Source organism: Gigantopelta aegis, chromosome 13 (assembly GCF_016097555.1).
Source record: "Gigantopelta aegis isolate Gae_Host chromosome 13, Gae_host_genome, whole genome shotgun sequence".
NCBI classification, from domain to species: Eukaryota; Metazoa; Mollusca; class Gastropoda; order Neomphalida; family Peltospiridae; genus Gigantopelta; species Gigantopelta aegis.
The window spans coordinates 3,168,874-3,189,813 of record NC_054711.1 but is presented as its reverse complement, the minus strand read 5'-3'; the positions used below and the strand labels follow the sequence as shown (position 1 = coordinate 3,189,813).

Sequence of the window (20,940 nt, the reverse complement as noted above, 5' to 3'; positions counted from 1 at the left end):
ACGCAGTGAGACCCGGGCTCTAATCCAGGTAGGTTTCTATTCAAGGCAGTCTTCTATCTATTTTGCAACGCTGTGAGACCCGGGTCCTAGTCCAGGTAGGTTTCTATTCAAGGCAGTCTTCTATCTATTTTGCAACGCTGTGAGACCCGGGCTCTAATCCAGGTAGGTTTCTATTCAAGGCAGTCTTCTACCTATTTTGCAACGCTGTGAGACCCGGGCTCTAATCCAGGTAGGTTTCTATTCAAGGCAGTCTTCTATCTATTTTGCAACGCTGTGAGACCCGGGTCCTAATCCAGGTAGGTTTCTATTCAAGGCAGTCTTCTATCTATTTTGCAACGCTGTGAGACCTGGGTCCTAATCCAGGTAGGTTTCTATTCAAGGCAGTCTTCTATCTATTTTGCAATGCTGTGAGACCCGGGTCCTAATCCAGGTAGGTTTCTATTCAAGGCAGTCTTCTATCTATTTTGCAACGCTGTGAGACCCGGGCTCTAATCCAGGTAGGTTTCTATTCAAGGCAGTCTTCTATCTATTTTGCAACGCTGTGAGACCCGGGTCCTAATCTAGGCAGGCTTCTATTAAAGGCAGGCTTCTATTCAAGGACCGGTCTCGGTGGTGTTGTGGCAGGTCATCGATCTACAGGCTGGTAGGTACTGGGTTCGGATCCCAGTCGAGGCATGGAATTTTTAATCCAGGTACCGACTCCAAACCCTGAGTGAGTGCTCCGCAAGGCTCTTTGGGTAGGTGTAAACCACTTGCACCGACCAGTGATCCATAACTGGTTCAACAAAGGCCATGGTTTGTGCTATCCTGCCTGTGGGAAGCGCAAATAAAAGATCCCTTGCTGTCTGTCATAAAAGAGTAGCCTATGTGGCGACAGCGGGTTTCCTCTAAAAAAATCTGTGTGGTCCTTAACCATATGTCTGACGCCATATAACCGTAAATAAAATGTGTTGAGTGCGTCGTTAAATAAAACACTTCTTTATTTCTTTCTATTGAAGGCTTTACGGTAGTATAGGCCAGTGGAGCTGATTTTAATCAGATTGTTGTCCCCTGATGTGTCATTAAACAAACATCTTTGGGGTGGGATTTAACTCAGTCGGTAGAGCGCTTGTTTGAGGTGCTTACATCGTAGGTTCGTACCACCTCGGGGGACCCATTCTGTGAATGGGCTTTTTCCGTCCCAACCAATGTCCCACAACTGCTATATCAAAGGGTGTGGTATGTACTGTCCTGTCTGTTGAAAAATGCATGTAATAGATCCCTTGCTGCTTGTGGAAAAATGTAGCAGGTTTCCTTTAAGATTATATGTCATGATTACTGAGTATTTGACATCCAACAGCCGATGATGAATAAATCAATGTGTTCTAGTGGTGTCATTAAACAAACCAACTGTAACTTTTAACTGGAAATATTGTCCCCTGATGTGTCATTAAATAAACATTTTTGGAGAGAAGGATTTATCTCAGTCAGTAGAGCACATGCTTGCCGTGCTCGCATCGTAGGATGAAACCACCTCAGTGGTCCCAACCAATGTCTCACAACAAATTTGGCTAAAGCATTTTCAATGTGGCTAATAAAAATTCCATTTGGCTAATATTTTGGCTACAGGTATTTTTGATCCAGGGTAAGCCCAGTGAACTGCTATATAAAAAAAACCTGTGGTATGTGCTGTCCTGTGTGGGGAAGTGCATATGGCTGCTTATGGAAAAACATAGCAGATTTCCTCTCTAAGATTATGTAAAAAATCTCCAGAATATTTGACATATCCGATAGCCAATGATTAACAAATCAGTGTGCTCTAGTAGTGTCATTAAACAAAACAAACTTTAACATTCTTTATCTCTGATAACCTACTACAAAGACTGGGATGACCAGAAACAAAATGGATTTTCCAAAATTGATAATTTAAGCAAAATGCTGGAAGTAATATATACAGGTAATTTAATGATTTAATGTTTTTCTCAATTTACCTGAAAATAGAACTTATAAAGTAGGGTCAGTGCCATTCGAGATAAACAATTGTTTATTGTTCCTTATATTTGCATGCATGTACATATAAACAAAAAAATTCCTAATACAAAGAAAGTATCTTTCCATTCTTGTCTAATATAAACAGAAATTTGAAGTCTTGTATATATATATATACACACACCATAGCATGCCACTTCTATAAACAGCTCTTGTTATAACTTATATCTGTATCGTTGAATATATCCTATGTATTACAGCACCCAACTGTCAAATTGCTGGCTCTTCACTCGTTTGGCCCGTGTCTTCAAATATCAGGGGTCAGCCGCACAGGATGGAGGAAAGATTGCTGGCGTGGCTGTAGATTCTGAATAATGGTTCAGTTTATCTGGTTCCTTGGCTGTGTAACTCACGTGTGCTAATATTGGTGTAGGAGATTTCGATTACGTAAAGAGAGTGAGAGACAGGTGGAAAAAGTTAGTATTCTATTTTATTGGCATTGTTAATTTAAAAAAAAAAATGTTTTTGTTCTTTAATTTATGTTGAGTTTGGGGAATGTAAATAAATTGTCAGTATATGTGTATAAGTTTTTAAATTCAAAAGTATATTGTTGGTTTTACTTTTTTAATTGTTAATGTAACATTTTTGTACTTACAAATATTTAATTTTTTAATTTATATATATATATATATATATATATATGAATGTAGATTTATTTGACTTTCTATGACAAAAAAAGTTAATTAACTGTATAGCTTTTTAAAGTTTTGTAGTTGTTTTTGTTGTTTTTACAATATTTTTTGTCCCCTCTATTTATTTTAATATACTGAAGTTACATCAACATTAATCCATTTATTGTTTAATGTACTGTCAAGTATCAACATTAATCCCTTAGGTGTTTTTTTAGTGTACTGAAGTATCAACATTAATCCATTTATTGTTTAATGTACTGTCAAGTATCAACATTAATCCATTAGGTATTTTTTGAATGTACTGTAGTACTTATTAACATTAAACCATTAGGTATTTTTTTAATGTACTGAAATATCAACATTAATCCATTTATTGTTTAATGTACTGTCAAGTATCAACATTAATCCATTTATTGTTTAATGTACTGTCAAGTATCAACATTAATCCATTTATTGTTTGATGTAATGTCAAGCATCAACATTAATCCATTTATTGTTTAATGTACTGTCAAGTATCAACATTAATCATTTATCATTTAACGTACTGACATAGCAACATTAATCCTTTTTTTTTTTAATATACTGTAAAGTATCAACATTAAAGGGGCATACCCTAGTTTTTAAACACTAACACATATTTTTGTCTATTATAGCCGTTTTTTGATATCTGAAATCATACTTTACTTAGATTTTATGGTTTAGATTATCAATTTCCGTACATTCGAAGTATTTTTGGTCATCCTGGTGTTTTTAATATCACAAAATGCATTTGTCATATTTTTTAAAAACGCACGAGTGTCTGAGAAATAACAGTTATGGAGTCGAGTTTTAGTCTATTTTTAGAGGGTATTTCACCATTTCAAAGTCACAGACTCATGTTTCATTCAATTGTAACTTTATCCAAATGTGTTACAGGTTTGTAGATTAACTAAACTTAGTGTTAATTTTCACAGGTTGAAACTAGGGTATGTCCCTTTAATCTATTTATTTTTTATTGTACTGAAGTGTCAACATTAATCTATTAATCATTTAATGTTCTGAAGTTTCAACATTAATCCATTATCATTTAATGTACTGACGTATCAACATTAATCCATTATCATTTAAAGGACTGAAGTTTCAACATTAATCTATTTAATTTTCAATTTATAATGTCCTGAATATTTAACATTAATGCATTTATTTTTTAAATATACTGAAATATCAACAGTAATCTATTTATGTTTTTTTTTTAATGTACTGAAGTATCAATGTTCAATCATTTTAATTTTATTTGTTTTAATGTACTGTAGACATCTGGAAAGAGTTGAAACAATGTCTTCATCCTGAGTTTGCAACCATTGTTAGATGTTTCCAACTAACAGAGTCTTTTTGTTGTCTAAAATCACGTACTAAATACATTTTCTTGTTTAGAATATCAGTGTGTGTTTTCCCAATGTATTTGCTGGCATGTGCAAATGTTTGAAGTCAGTTTTCATTTTACTTTGTAAAATGTGTTTTTTTCTGTATGTATGACTTTATTGGAAGATAAAATCCAGTTTCGGCTCCTATAAACACTAGGACGACAAGAAACACCTTGTTTATACAGATACGGATAATATTTTAAACCAGAAAATATTTTTAATATGTAATTTTAGTCATCAAAAAGAATCTGTTGGTCGTAAACATGTTACAGTTGCAACAACCTTGGGATAGTTCCTTTAAGAGAATAGAATAGGTGTTGTTTATAACAGACTAAATTTTAATTAAGTTAATATAATATACCACAGGGCTTCTAGATTATGGTAGTCCCACTCCCATGGATAGTGATATTCAGTGCTGGGCTAGTAAATAACTACTATTGCCATGCCCAATGGCTAGTGAAAAAAAAAGTGTTGAATGTTGCAGTTACGTCTATTTTGTACTAGCCTGCCACCACCCCAACTCCCCAGTGTTAGTGTTTTAAAGCTATATCTCCCTCTTTAGGTAATATATCTGATTATTACTATTATTTAGTAAAATTGGATTAACTTAAAAGTAAAGTAAGGCTAGTGAATTTTTAATCATGGCTAGTGAATTTTATAAAAATTCTAAAGCCTTGATACAGTGTTTATATTTATTTAGCTTGGACTACATTTTTTTCATACTTTGATACAGTGTTTGAATGTTTTCATATGTAAGCCCACAGGATATTGTCATTTGTTATCTTGTAATAATAAACAAACTCTTCCTGTTTGTCTATATATACTGAGTCACAAAAGAAAAGCAAGTTGATTCAAATATATATGCTGTACATAATCCTCATAGTATAAATCATCAGATTCATATATAGGAAATTAACTGAAACAGAAAAATCTTTTCTTTTAAAGATCTGTTATATTAGCTGAAATCACAGACTTGGAACATTTCAGTGTTATTATGTCTATTAAACATCACCTAAAACAATACATTTTAAAGATCTGTTATATTAGCTGAAATCACAGACTTGGAACATTTCAGTGTTATTATGTCTATTAAACATCACCTAAAACAATACATTTTAAAGATCTGTTATATTAGCTGAAATCACAGACTTGGAACATTTCAGTGTTATTATGTCTATTAAAGATCTGTTATATTAGCTGAAATCACAGACTTGGAACATTTCAGTGTTATTATGTCTGTTAAACATCACCTAAAACAATACATTTTATTAATATTATATTAGCTGAAATCACAGACTTGGAACATTTCAATGTTATTATGTCTATTAAACATCACCTAAAACAATACATTTTAAAGATCTGTTATATTAGCTGAAATCACAGACTTGGAACATTTCAGTGTTATTATGTCTATTAAACATCACCTAAAACATACATTTTATTAATATTTTGCAAATCATATTTGGGTTGTGTGTGTGGGTTTTTTTTCATTTAGTATATACGCTGTGGACAATATTTATAATTTAAACTTGATGTTTTGACTAAATGGAAAAGCAGGGTTGGCACAGATGGTATGGCCATACCACCTTTTTATACGCCCCATCTATGGGTCGTATTATGGTATGGTATTGTCCATCTGTACATATGTCCATCCATCCATCCATACATCTGTCTGTTAACTTTTTGTTGTGTGGACCATATCTTGCATACAAATGCATACAGGACCATCAGACCTTACATGTAGGAACATCTTGAGATGGTGGTATGTCGTGTTCTAATACAAGGTCATTGTGACCTACTTTTCACGGTCTACTGCACATAACAGTAAATCCTTGTCCGGATAACATCTTGCATATAGATGCATACAGGACAATCAAACCTTATATGTAGGAACAACTTGGGATGGTGGTTGGTTCAAAACAAACTTTTCATACATCCCATTGCAAAAATTTCAGATAATTAGAATTGAATCATACCCGTAACATATTGATAAATATAGATATGGTTTTCCATCAAACTCCTAATAGGGGTATCATGTACCTCACTGATACTCTTGGTTTTTTTTTGTGAGTTATATTTGTTACATCTGTAAAAAAATTCTTCACAGGTGATTTGAAAGGATAGTCTGGTAATTTTACCTTGAACCGGACCACTATTTTTTACACTGTGAAGAATAATGGAATATTTTTTACCCTGTAAAGAATGATGGAATATTTTTTACCCTGTAAAGAATAATGGAATATTTTTTACACTGTGAAGAATAATGGAATATTTTTTTACCCTGTAAAGAATGATGGAACGTAAACAGTAACAACAAAAATTGATTGTAACCAAAACATATATCAATACAACCATAGTGCATGTAACATGTAGTGACATATAGAACTCTGTTACTGGCATTTTGGTGGAGTGCAATCACCTGAAGGAAACTACAACAGAAGAAGAAATGTGATGGAATCATTTCGATTTCATCCTGAATTTTTGTTGCAATTTCTTCGTAATACTGAATTTTATTCAAAATTTTATTTGTATCTATCTGAGATATTTGTATTTTTGCACAGTTCTTTACCCTGTGTTTTTAGTTACCTGTTGAATTTCTATATTGATGTTGATCATCACTTTATTTGTTTGACACCCAATAGCCGATGTATTTTTTGTGCTGGGGTGTCGTTAAACTTTCATTCATTTGTTTATTAATTTGTTCATCCATCCATCCATCCATCCATCCATCCATCCATCCATCCATCCATCCAGCCAGCCAGCCAGCCAGCCAGCCAGCCAGCCAGCCAGCCATCCAGCCAGCCATCCAGCCAGCCATCCATCCATCCATCCATCCATTCATTCAGTTGCATATTACATCTTTGTATTATATTACAAACATTACTATTTGGTCTGTAATACCAAGGGTTTTTCTCGTTCCAACCAGTGCACCACAACTAGACAAAAAAAAGAGAAATAAAGTTTGTTTTATTTAACGACGCCACTAAAGCACATTGATTTTTTTATTTTATCATTGGCTATTGGACATCAAACATATGGTCATTCTGACACTGTTTTTTTAGAGGAAACCTGCTGTCGCCACGTAGGCTACTCTTTTATGACAGGCAGCAAGGGATCTTTTATTTGCGCTTCCCACAGGCAGGATAATATGATGGGGACAATTTCAAAATTTAGACTGTAGGACCGGGTTCTAAATGGCCTAATAAAGGGTGGTATGTGCTTTTCTGTCTGTAGGAAAGTGCATATAAAAGATCCCTTGCTGCATTAGAAAAAATGTACCAGGTTTCCTCTGATGGCTATGAGTCAGAATTACCAAATGTTTGACATCCAATAGCCGATGATTAATTAATCGATGTGATCTAGTGGTGTCGTTAAACAAAAGAAACTTTTAAACTTTGTTTATGGGAAAGTACATATAAAAGATCTCTCTCTCTCTCTCTCTCTCTCTCTCTCTCTCTCTCTCTCTCTCTCTCTCTCTCTCTGTCTCTGTCTCTGTCTCTGTCTCTCCCCAACATATCTCTTCTCTCTATGTCTCTCATTCTCTCTCTCTAAATGTCTGTCTTTCTCTCTGTCTGTCTGTCTCTCTTTCCGTCTCTCTATCTGTCTCTCTCCGTCTCTCTGTCTCTCTCCGTCTGTCTCTGTCTCTCTCTCTCCCCAACATATCTGCTCTCTCTCTCTCTCTGTCTCTGTCTCTGCCCAACATACCTCTTCCCTCCCTTTCTCTCTCTCTCTCTCTCTCTCTCTCTCTCTCTCTCTCTCTCTCTCTCTCTCTCTCTCTCTCTCTCTCTCTCTCTCTCTCTCTCACTTAATCTTTCATATAAATCTTAATATTTTTTTTACATAATGTGTGTGTGTTTCTTTCTGTATAGAAAAACCCAAGTTACTAAATGGTAACCTTTCATATATGTTTTCTTTACAGCTAATATAATTTTGTTCCTATCATGTTTTTGGCATGCTATCAGAGGAAGCACTGTGAATCTGTTTGACATTTCTGTAACCTTTTCCAGTTATCTGATGAGATAAGGCTGCAATAGTGCACACCTTCCGAGGAATTTTTGATTATGCTCCTAAATGTATTGCTTATATACATGTAGGCCTCGATGATGCACAGTCATCAGGTTCAGGTCTGGTACATTGTGGGTTCAAATCCTCACACCGGCAACTAGATATCCATGGAATTGTTTTTTAATTACACTTCTAAACGTATTGCTTATATACATGTAAACCTCAATGGTGCACAGTCATCAGGTTTAGGGTTGGTAGGTTATGGTTTCAAATTTTCACACCGGCAGCAACAACTAGATATCCATGGAATTGTTTTTAATTACACTTCTAAATGTATTGCTTATATACATGTAAGTCTCGATGATGCACAGTCATCAGGTTTAGGTCTGGTAGGTTATGAGTTCAAATCCTCACACCGGCTATCTATGAAATATTTTTTATTACACTTTTAAATGTATTTGCTTATAATTTTGTGAATGTTCTTGATTACTGTTGTAAATGTATTGCTTACAATGTATATACAATGTACATGTAGACCTCAGTCGTGTCATTGGGTTTAGGTTTGGAAGGTTGTGGGTTCTTATCCCAATACCGGCTGCATGCAAATACTACATGTAGACATCCATAGGGTTCTTGATTATATTTCTAAATACATTGGGGGAGGGATGTAGCCCAGTGGTAAAGCACTCGCTTGATGTGCGGTCGGTCTGGGATTGAAAGAAAGAAAGAAATGTTTTATTTAACGACTCACTCAACACATTTTATTTACGGTTATATGGCGTCAGACATATGGTTAAGGACCACATAGATATTGAGAGAGGAAACCCGCTGTCACCACTACATGGGCTACTCTTCCGATTAGCAGCAAGGGATCTTTTATTTGCTCTTCCCACAGGCAGGATAGCACAAACCATGACCTTTGTTGAACCAGTTATGGATCACTGGTCGGTGCAAGTGGTTTACACCTACCCATTGAGCCTTGTGGAGTACTCACTCAGGGTTTGGAGTCGGTATCTGGATTAAAAATCACATGCCTCGACTGGGATCCAAACCCAGTACCTACCAGCCTGTAGACCGATGGCCTGCCACGACGCCACCGAGGCTGGTGGACCCATTGGGCTATTTCTCGTCATAGCCAGTGCACCACTACTGGTATATCAAAGGTCATGGTATGTGCTATCCTGTCTGTGGGATGGTGCATATAAAAGATCCCTTGCTACTAATGGAAAAATGTAGCGGCTTTCCTCTCTATGACTGTTAAAATGACCATATGTTTGATATCCAATAGCCGATGATTAATAAATCAGTGTGCTCTAGTGGTATCCTTAAACAAAAGAAACGTTTTCTAAATGTATTGCTTATATACATGTAGACCTCAGAAATGCATAGTCTTGGCAGTATAATGTTTTAATTAAAAATGGCCTTAAAAGATATCTTGCTGTCCTGCACATGTGACTTTGGTCAGTAACTAATATGTTAATATAAAATGGCTTTAAAAGATATCTTGCTGTTTGTTCTGCAGATGTGACTCTGGTCAGTAACTAATATGTTAATATAAAATGGCTTTAAAAGATATCTTGCTGTTTGTTCTGCAGATGTGACTCTGGTCAGTAACTAATATGTTAATATAAAATGGCTTTAAAAGATATCTTGCTGTTTCTTCTGCAGATGTGACTCTGGTCAGTAACTAATATGTTAATATAAAATGACTTTAAAAGATATCTTGCTGTTTGTTCTGCAGATGTGACTTTGGTCAGTAACTAATATGTTAATATAAAATGGCTTTAAAAGATATCTTGCTGTTTCTTCTGCAGATGTGTGTTTGGCAGTAATTAATAATTTCATAGAAAAGTTCCTCAAAAGATATCTTGCAGATTCCTTAACTAAACAGGTAATATTTTATACCGGTAATTTACCACAAGACGAAACTTAATATATCATGAAGTATAGCTTTTCACATCCTTTTCAGTGGGTGTAGATTGCATTTTGAGTTGTACTAACCTCAGTACACATAGAAAATAACTAGTTAATGACGTAGGATATCGGCTTTATCATTTCCCATTCGGCCTGAACAGGATAAAGCCGATATCCTACATCATAAACAATTATTATGTTTATCCTGCAGACCATAACAATTAAGGGGAAAAGCTATTATTTCTGTTATTTCAGTTACATTGTACAATGACCTGAAGGTCAAATGAACAATTTTGTAATATAGCTATGCATGTGATATCACATGAGTGACATTAAGAGTCATAATCAGCTAGTAGTAGTATATGTTTATGACTTTGCTTTAATCGGTTATCATAATTGGCCGATAGATGGATAAATGTACCTTTACTGTTCCTAACTCTGAAAATCGGTGTATATTGCATTTAGTAAATGAACTCTTCCACATGTACAGGGATACATCCCACTTACATAATACTGTTTTCTTAACAGCTTATATTCATTATATCATGTAACCTTAAGTTCTTTGTAGATTGTGTATATGCCTGGGTAGGTGTTAACATAAGCAGTTGTTGGATAATGTTGCAAATTCAATTAACCTGGTTCTTGCTTGTGTCTATATTGTGACATAGCCCAGTGGTATAGCACTCGCCTGATGCACGACTGATCTAGGATCAGTCTCCATCAATCGGTCCATTGAGCTATTTCTAGTTCCAGCCAGTGTTCTGTAACAAGGACTGTGGTATATACTGCCCTGTGTGGGATCATGCATGTAAAATTGGCCTAAGTTAGGAGACCAGTTAATCACACCATTCAGTTTTGATTATGTCGAGGTCAGTGTTCTGTAACAAGGACTGTGGTATATACTGTCCTGTGTGGGATCATGCATGTAAAATTGGCCTAAGTTAGGAGACCAGTTAATCACACCATTCAGTTTTGATTATGTCGAGGTCAGTGTTCTGTAACAAGGACTGTGGTATATACTGCCCTGTGTGGGATCATGCATGTAAAATTGGCCTAAGTTAGGAGACCAGTTAATCACACCATTCAGTTTTGATTATGTCGAGGTCAGTGTTCTGTAACAAGGACTGTGGTATATACTGCCCTGTGTGGGATCATGCATGTAAAATTGGCCTAAGTTAGGAGACCAGTTAATCACACCATTCAGTTTTGATTATGTCGAGGTCAGTGTTCTGTAACATGGACTGTGGTATATACTGCCCTGTGTGGGATCATGCATGTAAAATTGGCCTAAGTTAGGAGACCAGTTAATCACACCATTCAGTTTTGATTATGTCGAGGTCAGTGTTCTGTAACAAGGACTGTGGTATATACTGCCCTGTGTGGGATCATGCATGTAAAATTGGCCTAAGTTAGGAGACCAGTTAATCACACCATTCAGTTTTGATTATGTCGAGGTCAGTGTTCTGTAACAAGGACTGTGGTATATACTGCCCTGTGTGGGATCATGCATGTAAAATTGGCCTAAGTTAGGAGACCAGTTAATCACACCATTCAGTTTTGATTATGTCGAGGTCAGTGTTCTGTAACATGGACTGTGGTATATACTGCCCTGTGTGGGATCATGCATGTAAAATTGGCCTAAGTTAGGAGACCAGTTAATCACACCATTCAGTTTTGATTATGTCGAGGTCAGTGTTCTGTAACATGGACTGTGGTATATACTGCCCTGTGTGGGATCATGCATGTAAAATTGGCCTAAGTTAGGAGACCAGTTAATCACACCATTCAGTTTTGATTATGTCGAGGTCAGTGTTCTGTAACATGGACTGTGGTATATACTGCCCTGTGTGGGATCATGCATGTAAAATTGGCCTAAGTTAGGAGACCAGTTAATCACACCATTCAGTTTTGATTATGTCGAGGTCAGTTTTTGGGGGTTTTTATTTAAAAAAATTATTATTATTATTTTTTAATACAGTATAAAATTAGAACATATAAATATATTCGTAGTGGATAACATTTAATGATAGTGTAAAATCGGAATATATGAATATATTCGTAGTAGATAATATTTATTGATAGTGTAAAATCAGAATATATGAATATATTCGTAGTGGATAATATTTATTGATAGTGTAAAATCTGAATATATGAATATATTCATAGTGGATAACATTTAATGATAATACAAAATCAGAATATATTACTGTAATTATACTGGATAATATTTATTTATTGATAGTGTAAAATCAGAAAATATATATATATTCATAGTTGATAACATTTATTAAAAGTGTAAAATGATAATATATAAATATATTCATCCTGGATATTCATTGATATAGTAAAATGATAATATATAAGTGTATTCATACTGGATATTTATTGATGTAGTAAAATGATAATATATAAATATATTCATACTGGATTTTTATTGATGTAGTAAAATGATAATATAAAAATATATTCATACTGGATATTTATTGATGTAGTAAAATGATATATATAAATGTATTCATAATAGATAATATTTATTGAATGTGTGAAATCAGAATATTTAAATACAATTGCATATTTATAGTGGATAATATTTATTAATGGCATAAAATTAGAAAATATAAACATGTTCATACTAGATAATATTTACTGAACTGGACAGAACTGGACTGGACAGAACTGAACTGGACAGATTTTCCCAGTTCACCACTAGTTGTAGAATAAATGGTGGGTTCTTTTTGTTTTTTTGTTTTTAAACAGAGTATAAAATCAGAATATATTGTAAATATATTCATACTGGAATCCAGTGGATAATATGTATTGATACTGGACAGATGGTTTCATTTCACCACTTGCTGTAGAATATACTTCGTTTTTCTTCTTCTTTGTTTTTAATACAGTATAAAATAGCAATATATAAATATATTCATACTCGATAATATTTATTGATAGTGTAAAATCAGAATATATAAATATATTCATACTGGATAATATTTATTGATAGTGTAAAATCAGAATATATAAATATATTCATACTGGATAATATTTATTGATAGTGTAAAATCAGAATATATAAATATATTCATACTGGATAATATTTATTGATAGTGTAAAATCAGAATATATAAATATATTCATACTGGATAATATTTATTGATAGTGTAAAATCAGAATATATAAATATATTTATACTCGATAATATTTATTGATAGTGTAAAATCAGAATATATAAATATATTGATTGCAGATAATAATAATAATTATTGATACTGGGCACTACTTAACTTATTGCTGTAGAGTATACTTTTTTTTTCTTTTTTTTAATACAATATAAAATCAGAATATATAAATAATATATGTTCATACTGGCTATGTATGTAATATTTATTGATACTGGACAGATATTTTCTCACTTCACCACTTGCTGTATATAGTTGGTCTTTGAGACTCAGATCCACATGCCCTGTGATACAGCTGAGAAAACATCTCTAAGACAGAGATCAGAGACAGCCAGCTAAGGAGTTGCCATGACGTACACGGTTCTCCCACAGCCTGGTGGGTCAAACCGAGTCAGATATACTATTTTTGATATCTCAGATACATGTACCTTTTTCATCTGGCACATCTAAGAAAAAACCTTGGCAGTGGCTGTATGGTATTTATATATAGAGAAACATTCCTTAAAAGACTTCTTGCTGTTCTTTAGAAGTTGTCTTGGCAGATTATTATTTTAATAGAAAATGTTCTTAAAAGACTTCTTGCTGTTTGTCTGAAGTCTGCTTGGTGGTATAGTGTTTTAAAAGAAAATGTGCTTAAAAGACTGCTTTCTTTTTCTCAGAAGTTGTTTTGGCAGTATAGTATTGTAATACAAATTTTTTATTTGAAAGATGTTTTTTTGGCAGTAACTAATAATTTCATAGATAGAAAAGTGGCTTAAAAGATGTCTTGCTGTTCTTCAGAAGTCATCTTGGTAGTAATAGTTTAAATATTTTAATAGAAAATATTTCTTAAAACACTTACTTCTGTTCTTCAGGGCGGGAGGTAGCCCAGTGGTAAAGCGCTTGCTTGATGCGTGGTCGGTCTGGGATCGATCCCCATCGGTGGACCCATTGGTCTATTTCTCGTTTCAGCCAGTGCACCACAACTGCTACATCAAAGGCCATGGTATGTACTACCCTGTCAGTGGGATGGTGCATATAAAAGATCCCTTACTGCTAATCGAAAAGAGTAGCCCATGAAGTGGTGACAGCAGGTTTCCTCTCTCAATTTATGTGGTGCTTAACCATATGTCAGACACAATATAACTGTGAATAAAATGTGTTGAGTGCGTCATTAAATAAAATATTTCTTTCTTTTTATTTCTGTTCTTCAGACCTATGTTTAATAGCAACTAAACATTTCTAAAAAACTAATTACATAACATCTTTAAACATTTCCTCAAAAGACTTTCCTTTGCAGATTTCTTTGTTTAGCAGTAACTAATAATTTTTAAAATAGAACATTCCCTTAAAAGATGTCTTGCTGTTCTTTAGAAGTCTCCTTGTTAGTAATTGTAACATATTTATATAGAAAATTTCCTTAAAAGACACCTTGCTGTTCTGCAGATGTGTGTTTGGCAGGAATTAATAATTTTAAAAATACAGGTAGACAATTTCCTTAAAAGATATCTTGCTGTTCTTCAGAAGTCTTCCTTGCATTAATTTTACCAAATTTTATTTTTAAATGTGCTTAAAATACTTCTTGCCATTTGGCAAATGTATGTTTGTAATTTCATAACAGAAAATTTCCTTTAAAGACTTCTTGCTGCTCTAAAGATGTTTGGCAGTAACTAATAATTTTATAGAACATTTGCTTAAAAGACTTCTTTCTCTTTTTCAGAAGTGTTCTTGGCAGTAACTATATTTTTAATAAAAAATGTCCTTATAAGACCTTCAGAAATTGTCTTGGCAGAATAATATTTTATTAAAAGATATCTTGCTGTTCTGCAGATGTGTGTTGGACAATAACTAATCTTAAAAGATGTCTTGATGTTTGTTTGTTTGTTTTGTTTAACATCACCACTAGAGCACATTGATTAATTAATCAGCAGCTATTGGATGTCAAACATTTGGTAATTATGACTCGTAGTCATCAGAGGAAACCTGCTACATATTTTCATTAGCAGCAAGGGATCTTTTATGTGCACTTTCCACAGACAGGAATGTACATACCGCGGCCTTTGGCCAGTTGTGGTGCACTGGTTGGAACCCACCCAGTTGAATGGATCCACCAAGGTGGTTCGATCCTGTCACATAAGCACCTCAGGTGAACGCTCAACTGACTGAGCTAAATCCTGCCCCTTGTCTTGATGTTACGCTAATATTAGTTTGGCAGTATTACTGATTAATTAATCATTTGATAGGGACGGGACATAGCTCAGTGGTACAGTGCTCGACTGACTGAGCTAAATCCTGCCCCTTGTCTTGATGTTACGCTAATATTAGTTTGGCAGTATTACTGATTAATTAATCATTTGATAGGGACGGGACATAGCTCAGTGGTACAGCACTCGACTGACTGAGCTAAATCCTGCCCCTTGTCTTGATGTTACGCTAATATTAGTTTGGCAGTATTACTGATTAATTAATCATTTGATAGGGACGGGACATAGCTCAGTGGTACAGTGCTCCACTGACTGAGCTAAATCCTGCCCCTTGTCTTGATGTTACGCTAATATTAGTTTGGCAGTATTACTGATTAATTAATCATTTGATAGGGACGGGACATAGCTCAGTGGTACAGTGCTCCACTGATGCGCAATCGATCTAGGATCGATCCCCATCGGTGGGCCCATTGGGCTATTTCTCATTTCAGCTGTGGTATGTACTACCCTGTCTGTGGGATGGTGCATATAAAAGATCCCTTGCTGCTAATCGAAAAGAGTAGCCCACGAAGTGGTGACAGCGGGTTTCCTCCCTCAATATCTGTGTGGTCCTCAACCATGCATGTATGTCTGATGCCATATAACCGTAAATAAAATGTGTTGAGTGCGTCGTTAAATAAAACATTTTCTTCCTTCTAATAATTTGATAGAGAATTTCCTCAAAAGATATATTTAGAAGTCTTCTTGAAAGTATATTTTATTAAAAAAGGCTTGTTGCTGTTCTTTTGGTGTCTTCTTGGCTATAACTATATAATATTTTTGTATTCTTGCTGTTCATTAGATGTTTTCTTGACTGTATCTATATAATATTTTAATAAAAAAAATTCCTTAAAAAACCTCTTGCTTATTGAGATATGTGTTTTGAAGTAAATATATAATATTTACATTGAGTTAAGCAATTATGCTAAGAGTCTGACAAAGGGTTTGTTTGTTGCTATTATAGCTAAACTATGCCTGTAAAGTTGTGATGCTTACACTGATTGGAGTTGATTCTCTGATCCATCACTCGCCAGGCGAGAGCTCTACTACTAAGCTACATCCCAACAGAATTATGTAAATGAGTGTTGAAATCATTGTTAAGAATATGTTAACATTCTTTATCTGTTCATGTTATATCTAGAATGTACTGCTAAAAAGTGATGATTCCACTCACAGGAATTGATCCTATGACCCATCACTCCTCTAGCGAGAGCTTTACCAAGAACCTACATCCTGAGAGAATTATGTAAATGAGTGATTAAATCACTGTACACTATGTTCGTCCGTTCTGGTTATATTTAGAATGTACCTGTAAAAATGTGATGATACACTCACGAGAATTGATCCTTTGACCCATCGCTCCTCAGGCAAGAACTCTACATCCTAACAGAATTATGTAAATGAGTGATGAAATCACTGTATACAATGTTCGTCTGTTCCAGTTATATCTAGAATGTACCTGTAAAAAATGTGATGATTCCACTCACGGGAATTGATCCTTTGACCCATCATTCCTCAGGCGAGAGCTGTACCTAGGAGCTACATCCCCACAGTATACTATTATGTATGATTGGTGAAACTGCTGTTTTGTCTGTTGCTAACCATACCTACATGGCTGGATTGTGTGTGTGTAAGAGATGGGGTGATTGCATCCAGGCACAGATGATGAGAAATGCCAGAGTTCAATACAAAGTATTGATGACGCAGTAACACTTTGGAATACATTGGCAAGATTCTCACTCAATGAATGTGGCTGGTTTTTCTCAGACTTGAATAATACTGTGTATTTCTTTTTTAACTAGTACTGTGTGTTTTTTTGGAAGTACTGTGTTTTTCTCGGACTTGAATAATACTGTGTATTTCTTTTTTAAACTAGTACTGTGTTTTTTTTTGGAAATACTGTATTTTTATTCCACTTGAATAATACTGTGTATTTTTTGGAAGTACTATGGGTTTTTATAAAATAATACTGTGTATTTTTATTCAAGTACCTGTACTGTTTGTTTTTTAACTTAAATAATAATGCTGTGTATTTTTGAAAGTACATTTGTACTTATTTGAGTAATAATTGGTACTGTGTATTTTGAAAATAGTACTGTGGATTGTTTTTTCTTATTTGAGTAATAATTGGTACTGTGTATTTCAAAAATAGTACTGTGGATTTTTTGGAAGTATTGTATTCCTCTCTCCACCCCCACCTCCCACCCCAATATTTGAATAATACTGTGTATTTTAAAAAAACCCACAAAAATTTGGAAATAGTGATAAATAAGTGAAGTTTTTTTGTTTTGTTTTTCAAATACTATTTTTGTTCATTCTTTAAAATGGAATAATTCTGTGTATTTTAAATCACTGTTTTTCTTGAGTGTAAAGAATAGTGTTTATTTTCTAAATACCAGTTTTCTCATTCTTGAATAACACTGTGTATTTCCTAACTTCATTTATCTCATTCTTTGGATCTGGAATACTGCTTCTGGTATATTAAAAAAAAAAATTGTGGAGTTCATAATTTTTAAATCCTTGAGTGTGGAGTTACTTTTCTAATCCAGTTTTATGTGGATTAAATTGCTGTGGATTATTTTAGAAGATTTGGATTAAAACATGTTTTCAGAGAAAAGTATCCGGTAAGATAATTATTTGTGGCATTCCAGTGGTGAGTTTGAATTTGACACGTTAAATTTGTGTCCTGGGATCGATCCCTGTCGGTGGGCCCATTGGGCTATTTCTCGTTCAGCCAGTGCACCACGACTGGCATATCAAAGGCCGTGGTATGTATTACCCTGTCTGTGGGATGGTGCATATAAAAGATCCCTTGCTGCTGATCGAAAAGAGTAGCCCATGTAGTGGCGACAGTGGGTTTCCTCTCTCAATATCTGTGTGGTCCTTAACCATATGTCTGACACCAAATAACTGTAAATAAAATGTGTTGAGTTTCCATACTGTGTCAAAAGGTGTGTAAGAAAAACGTCTGTTTTACTACACTGCTGGTATCACTTAAGTTAATAAAATGTTCCTGTGCAACAAATAAAACGGTCTTGAACCAACTGTAACATTTGTATATGTTTGAAATTTGTGACTCATGTAGACATACCATAATACAGCAAACCTTCTCATAGTGTTTATGAATGACCAATGTATAATTTGTGACTCGTGTAGACACACCATAATACAGCAAACCTTCTCATAGTGTTTATGAATGACCAATGTATAATTTGTGACTCGTGTAGACACACCATAATACAGCAAACCTTCTCATAGTGTTTATGAATGACCAATGTATAATTTGTGACTCGTGTAGACACACCATAATACAGCAAACCTTCTCATAGTGTTTATGAATGACCAATGTATAATTTGTGACTCGTGTAGACACACCATAATACAGCAAACCTTCTCATAGTGTTTATGAATGACCAATGTATAATTTGTGACTCGTGTAGACACACCATAATACAGCAAACCTTCTCATAGTGTTTATGAATGACCAATGTATAATTTGTGACTCGTGTAGACACCATAATACAGCAAACCTTCTCATAGTGTTTATGAATGACCAATGTATAATTTGTGACTCGTGTAGACACACCATAATACAGCAAACCTTCTCATAGTGTTTATGAATGACCAATGTATAATTTGTGACTCGTGTAGACACACCATAATACAGCAAACCTTCTCATAGTGTTTATCAATGACCAATGTATAATTTGTGACTCGTGTAGACACACCATAATACAGCAAACCTTCTCATAGTGTTTATGAATGACCAATGTATAATTTGTTGCAAATGATTTTACTCTTTTTCCCTTCAATATAGTTGTATAATACATCCTCAAAAAAACTTCTTTTTTTTTTTAATGTACAGTGAAACTCCTATAAACCGGACACCCTGGGGACCAAGTAAAAAGTCTGGTTTTAAGAGGTATCTGGTTTAGAGGGGTTCTCTTCTGCACAGATATTTGAAAAAGGGACTATGAAAAACGTTCGTTTTTGAGAGAATTCCGGTTTACAGAGGGTCCGGTTTTGAGAGGTTTCACTATGTATTCAGTCAAACCTGTGTTAAACAGCCACCACAGGGAGAGTTAAAAAAGTGGCCATTTATATCTGGTAGCTGCTTGATACATAGAGAAACCAGCCTCAGTGGCGCAGTGGTTAAACCATCAGACTACAGGCTGGTTGGTACAGGGTTCACACCCCAGTACCGGCTGCCACCCAGAGCGAGTTCTTAAGGGCTCAGTGGGTGTAAGGTCACTACACTCTCTTCTCTCTCACTAACCAACTAACAACAAACCCACTGTCCTGGACAGACGGCCCAGATAGCACGAAAAAATCTGAAATGAAATGTAATACATAGAGATTATTATATAAGTTTGAGTGTCATACTGATTTTACGAAATGGGTGTTATGATGTTTGTTTTGCCCAAATGAGAGTGAGGGTAATACATGACACAGGTTAAGTCAAGTCAGTATGACTCGCATGCAAGTGTAATAATTTCTTTATTATCCATATTATTATTGTTGTTTTCTTTATGAATAACGAGGACCATCTCAAAGAAAGAAATGACAAAATGACGTCATATTTCACATACACAGTCTGAGCTAGGACTAGGGAAAGAACGTTATGTTATGACGTCACTTCCCATAAATTACGTCATTACACCTGTTAATTATTACACGTGTGCTTCCTATGTTTTTTTATTAACTCGGTTATGTTGAAATGTGGATAATAAAGGTCAGTTTATACTATATTAGATAATAAAAAAAAGAAAAAAAAAGGCATTTTAGCACAAGTGGCTGCTTAATACAGTGACTACTAGAGCAGGGGCCTAATTCACTAAACTCTTGCAACTTTGCGATCTCGCAGTGCTAAAAGACTTGCAAAGAGGATGATTTGTTGTCTATAAATTAGGTCCCAGGTTTTTCTGAAATAAATTGATTGTATTAACATTACCTTATCAGAATCCTTTTCAATTTTTCAGAATATGAATTAATCCCTTGCCGCCAGGCTGTGGGTTTCGCCTTCAGTCAACATGCCTGAAAAAACGGAGGTAGTGCTTGGCGGGACGAAACGCTTTGAGTGTCAAGTTATCGGTTTTCCTCGTCCCGATATCAAGTGGTATAAGGATGGCAGTGAAATTACCCATGATCCTCGGTACAAAATTGGTCATGGGCGGGACGGGACAATCTCGCTGGTTATTGAGAAGATTTCACAGAGAGACGAAGGATGTTACCGCTGTCGGGCCCAGAATTCCGAGGGAATGGCGTCCACTGCCGCTTACCTGTTTGTTAGAAGTAAGAGTTAACTCCCTTTTATTAATTTGTTTTTGTTTTTTTACTGTTAGAATTTGAAATAAGATAATTATGTCCTTTTTTTTCAGAACCCAGAATTTTGAGGAAATGGCTTATATTGTGGTATACCTGTTTGTAAGAGTTACTTCCCTTTAATTTAAATTTTTACTTGCTTAAAGTTTAATGTTTTATTTCTTTGGATTTTTGTTTAAAGACCATAAGAGTTACTTCTCTTTAATATTATTTGTCTCTTAGCCTGTTAGATGTATAC

The 20,940-nt window shown here is 34.7% G+C and overlaps 1 protein-coding gene across 1 annotated transcript in view; it reads left to right on the top strand.

The window, feature by feature from the left end:
- The first annotated feature begins 1,861 nt into the window (after window positions 1-1,861).
- LOC121387611 (titin-like) overlaps window positions 1,862-20,940 on the top strand; it is a 132,150-nt gene continuing 113,071 nt past the window's right edge. The window contains exons 1-2 of the mRNA XM_041518770.1: window positions 1,862-2,444; window positions 20,360-20,672. Of these exons, the coding sequence (XP_041374704.1) occupies window positions 20,411-20,672 (262 nt within the window). The 5' untranslated portion in view covers window positions 1,862-2,444; window positions 20,360-20,410. The remainder of the gene's footprint in view (window positions 2,445-20,359; window positions 20,673-20,940) is intronic.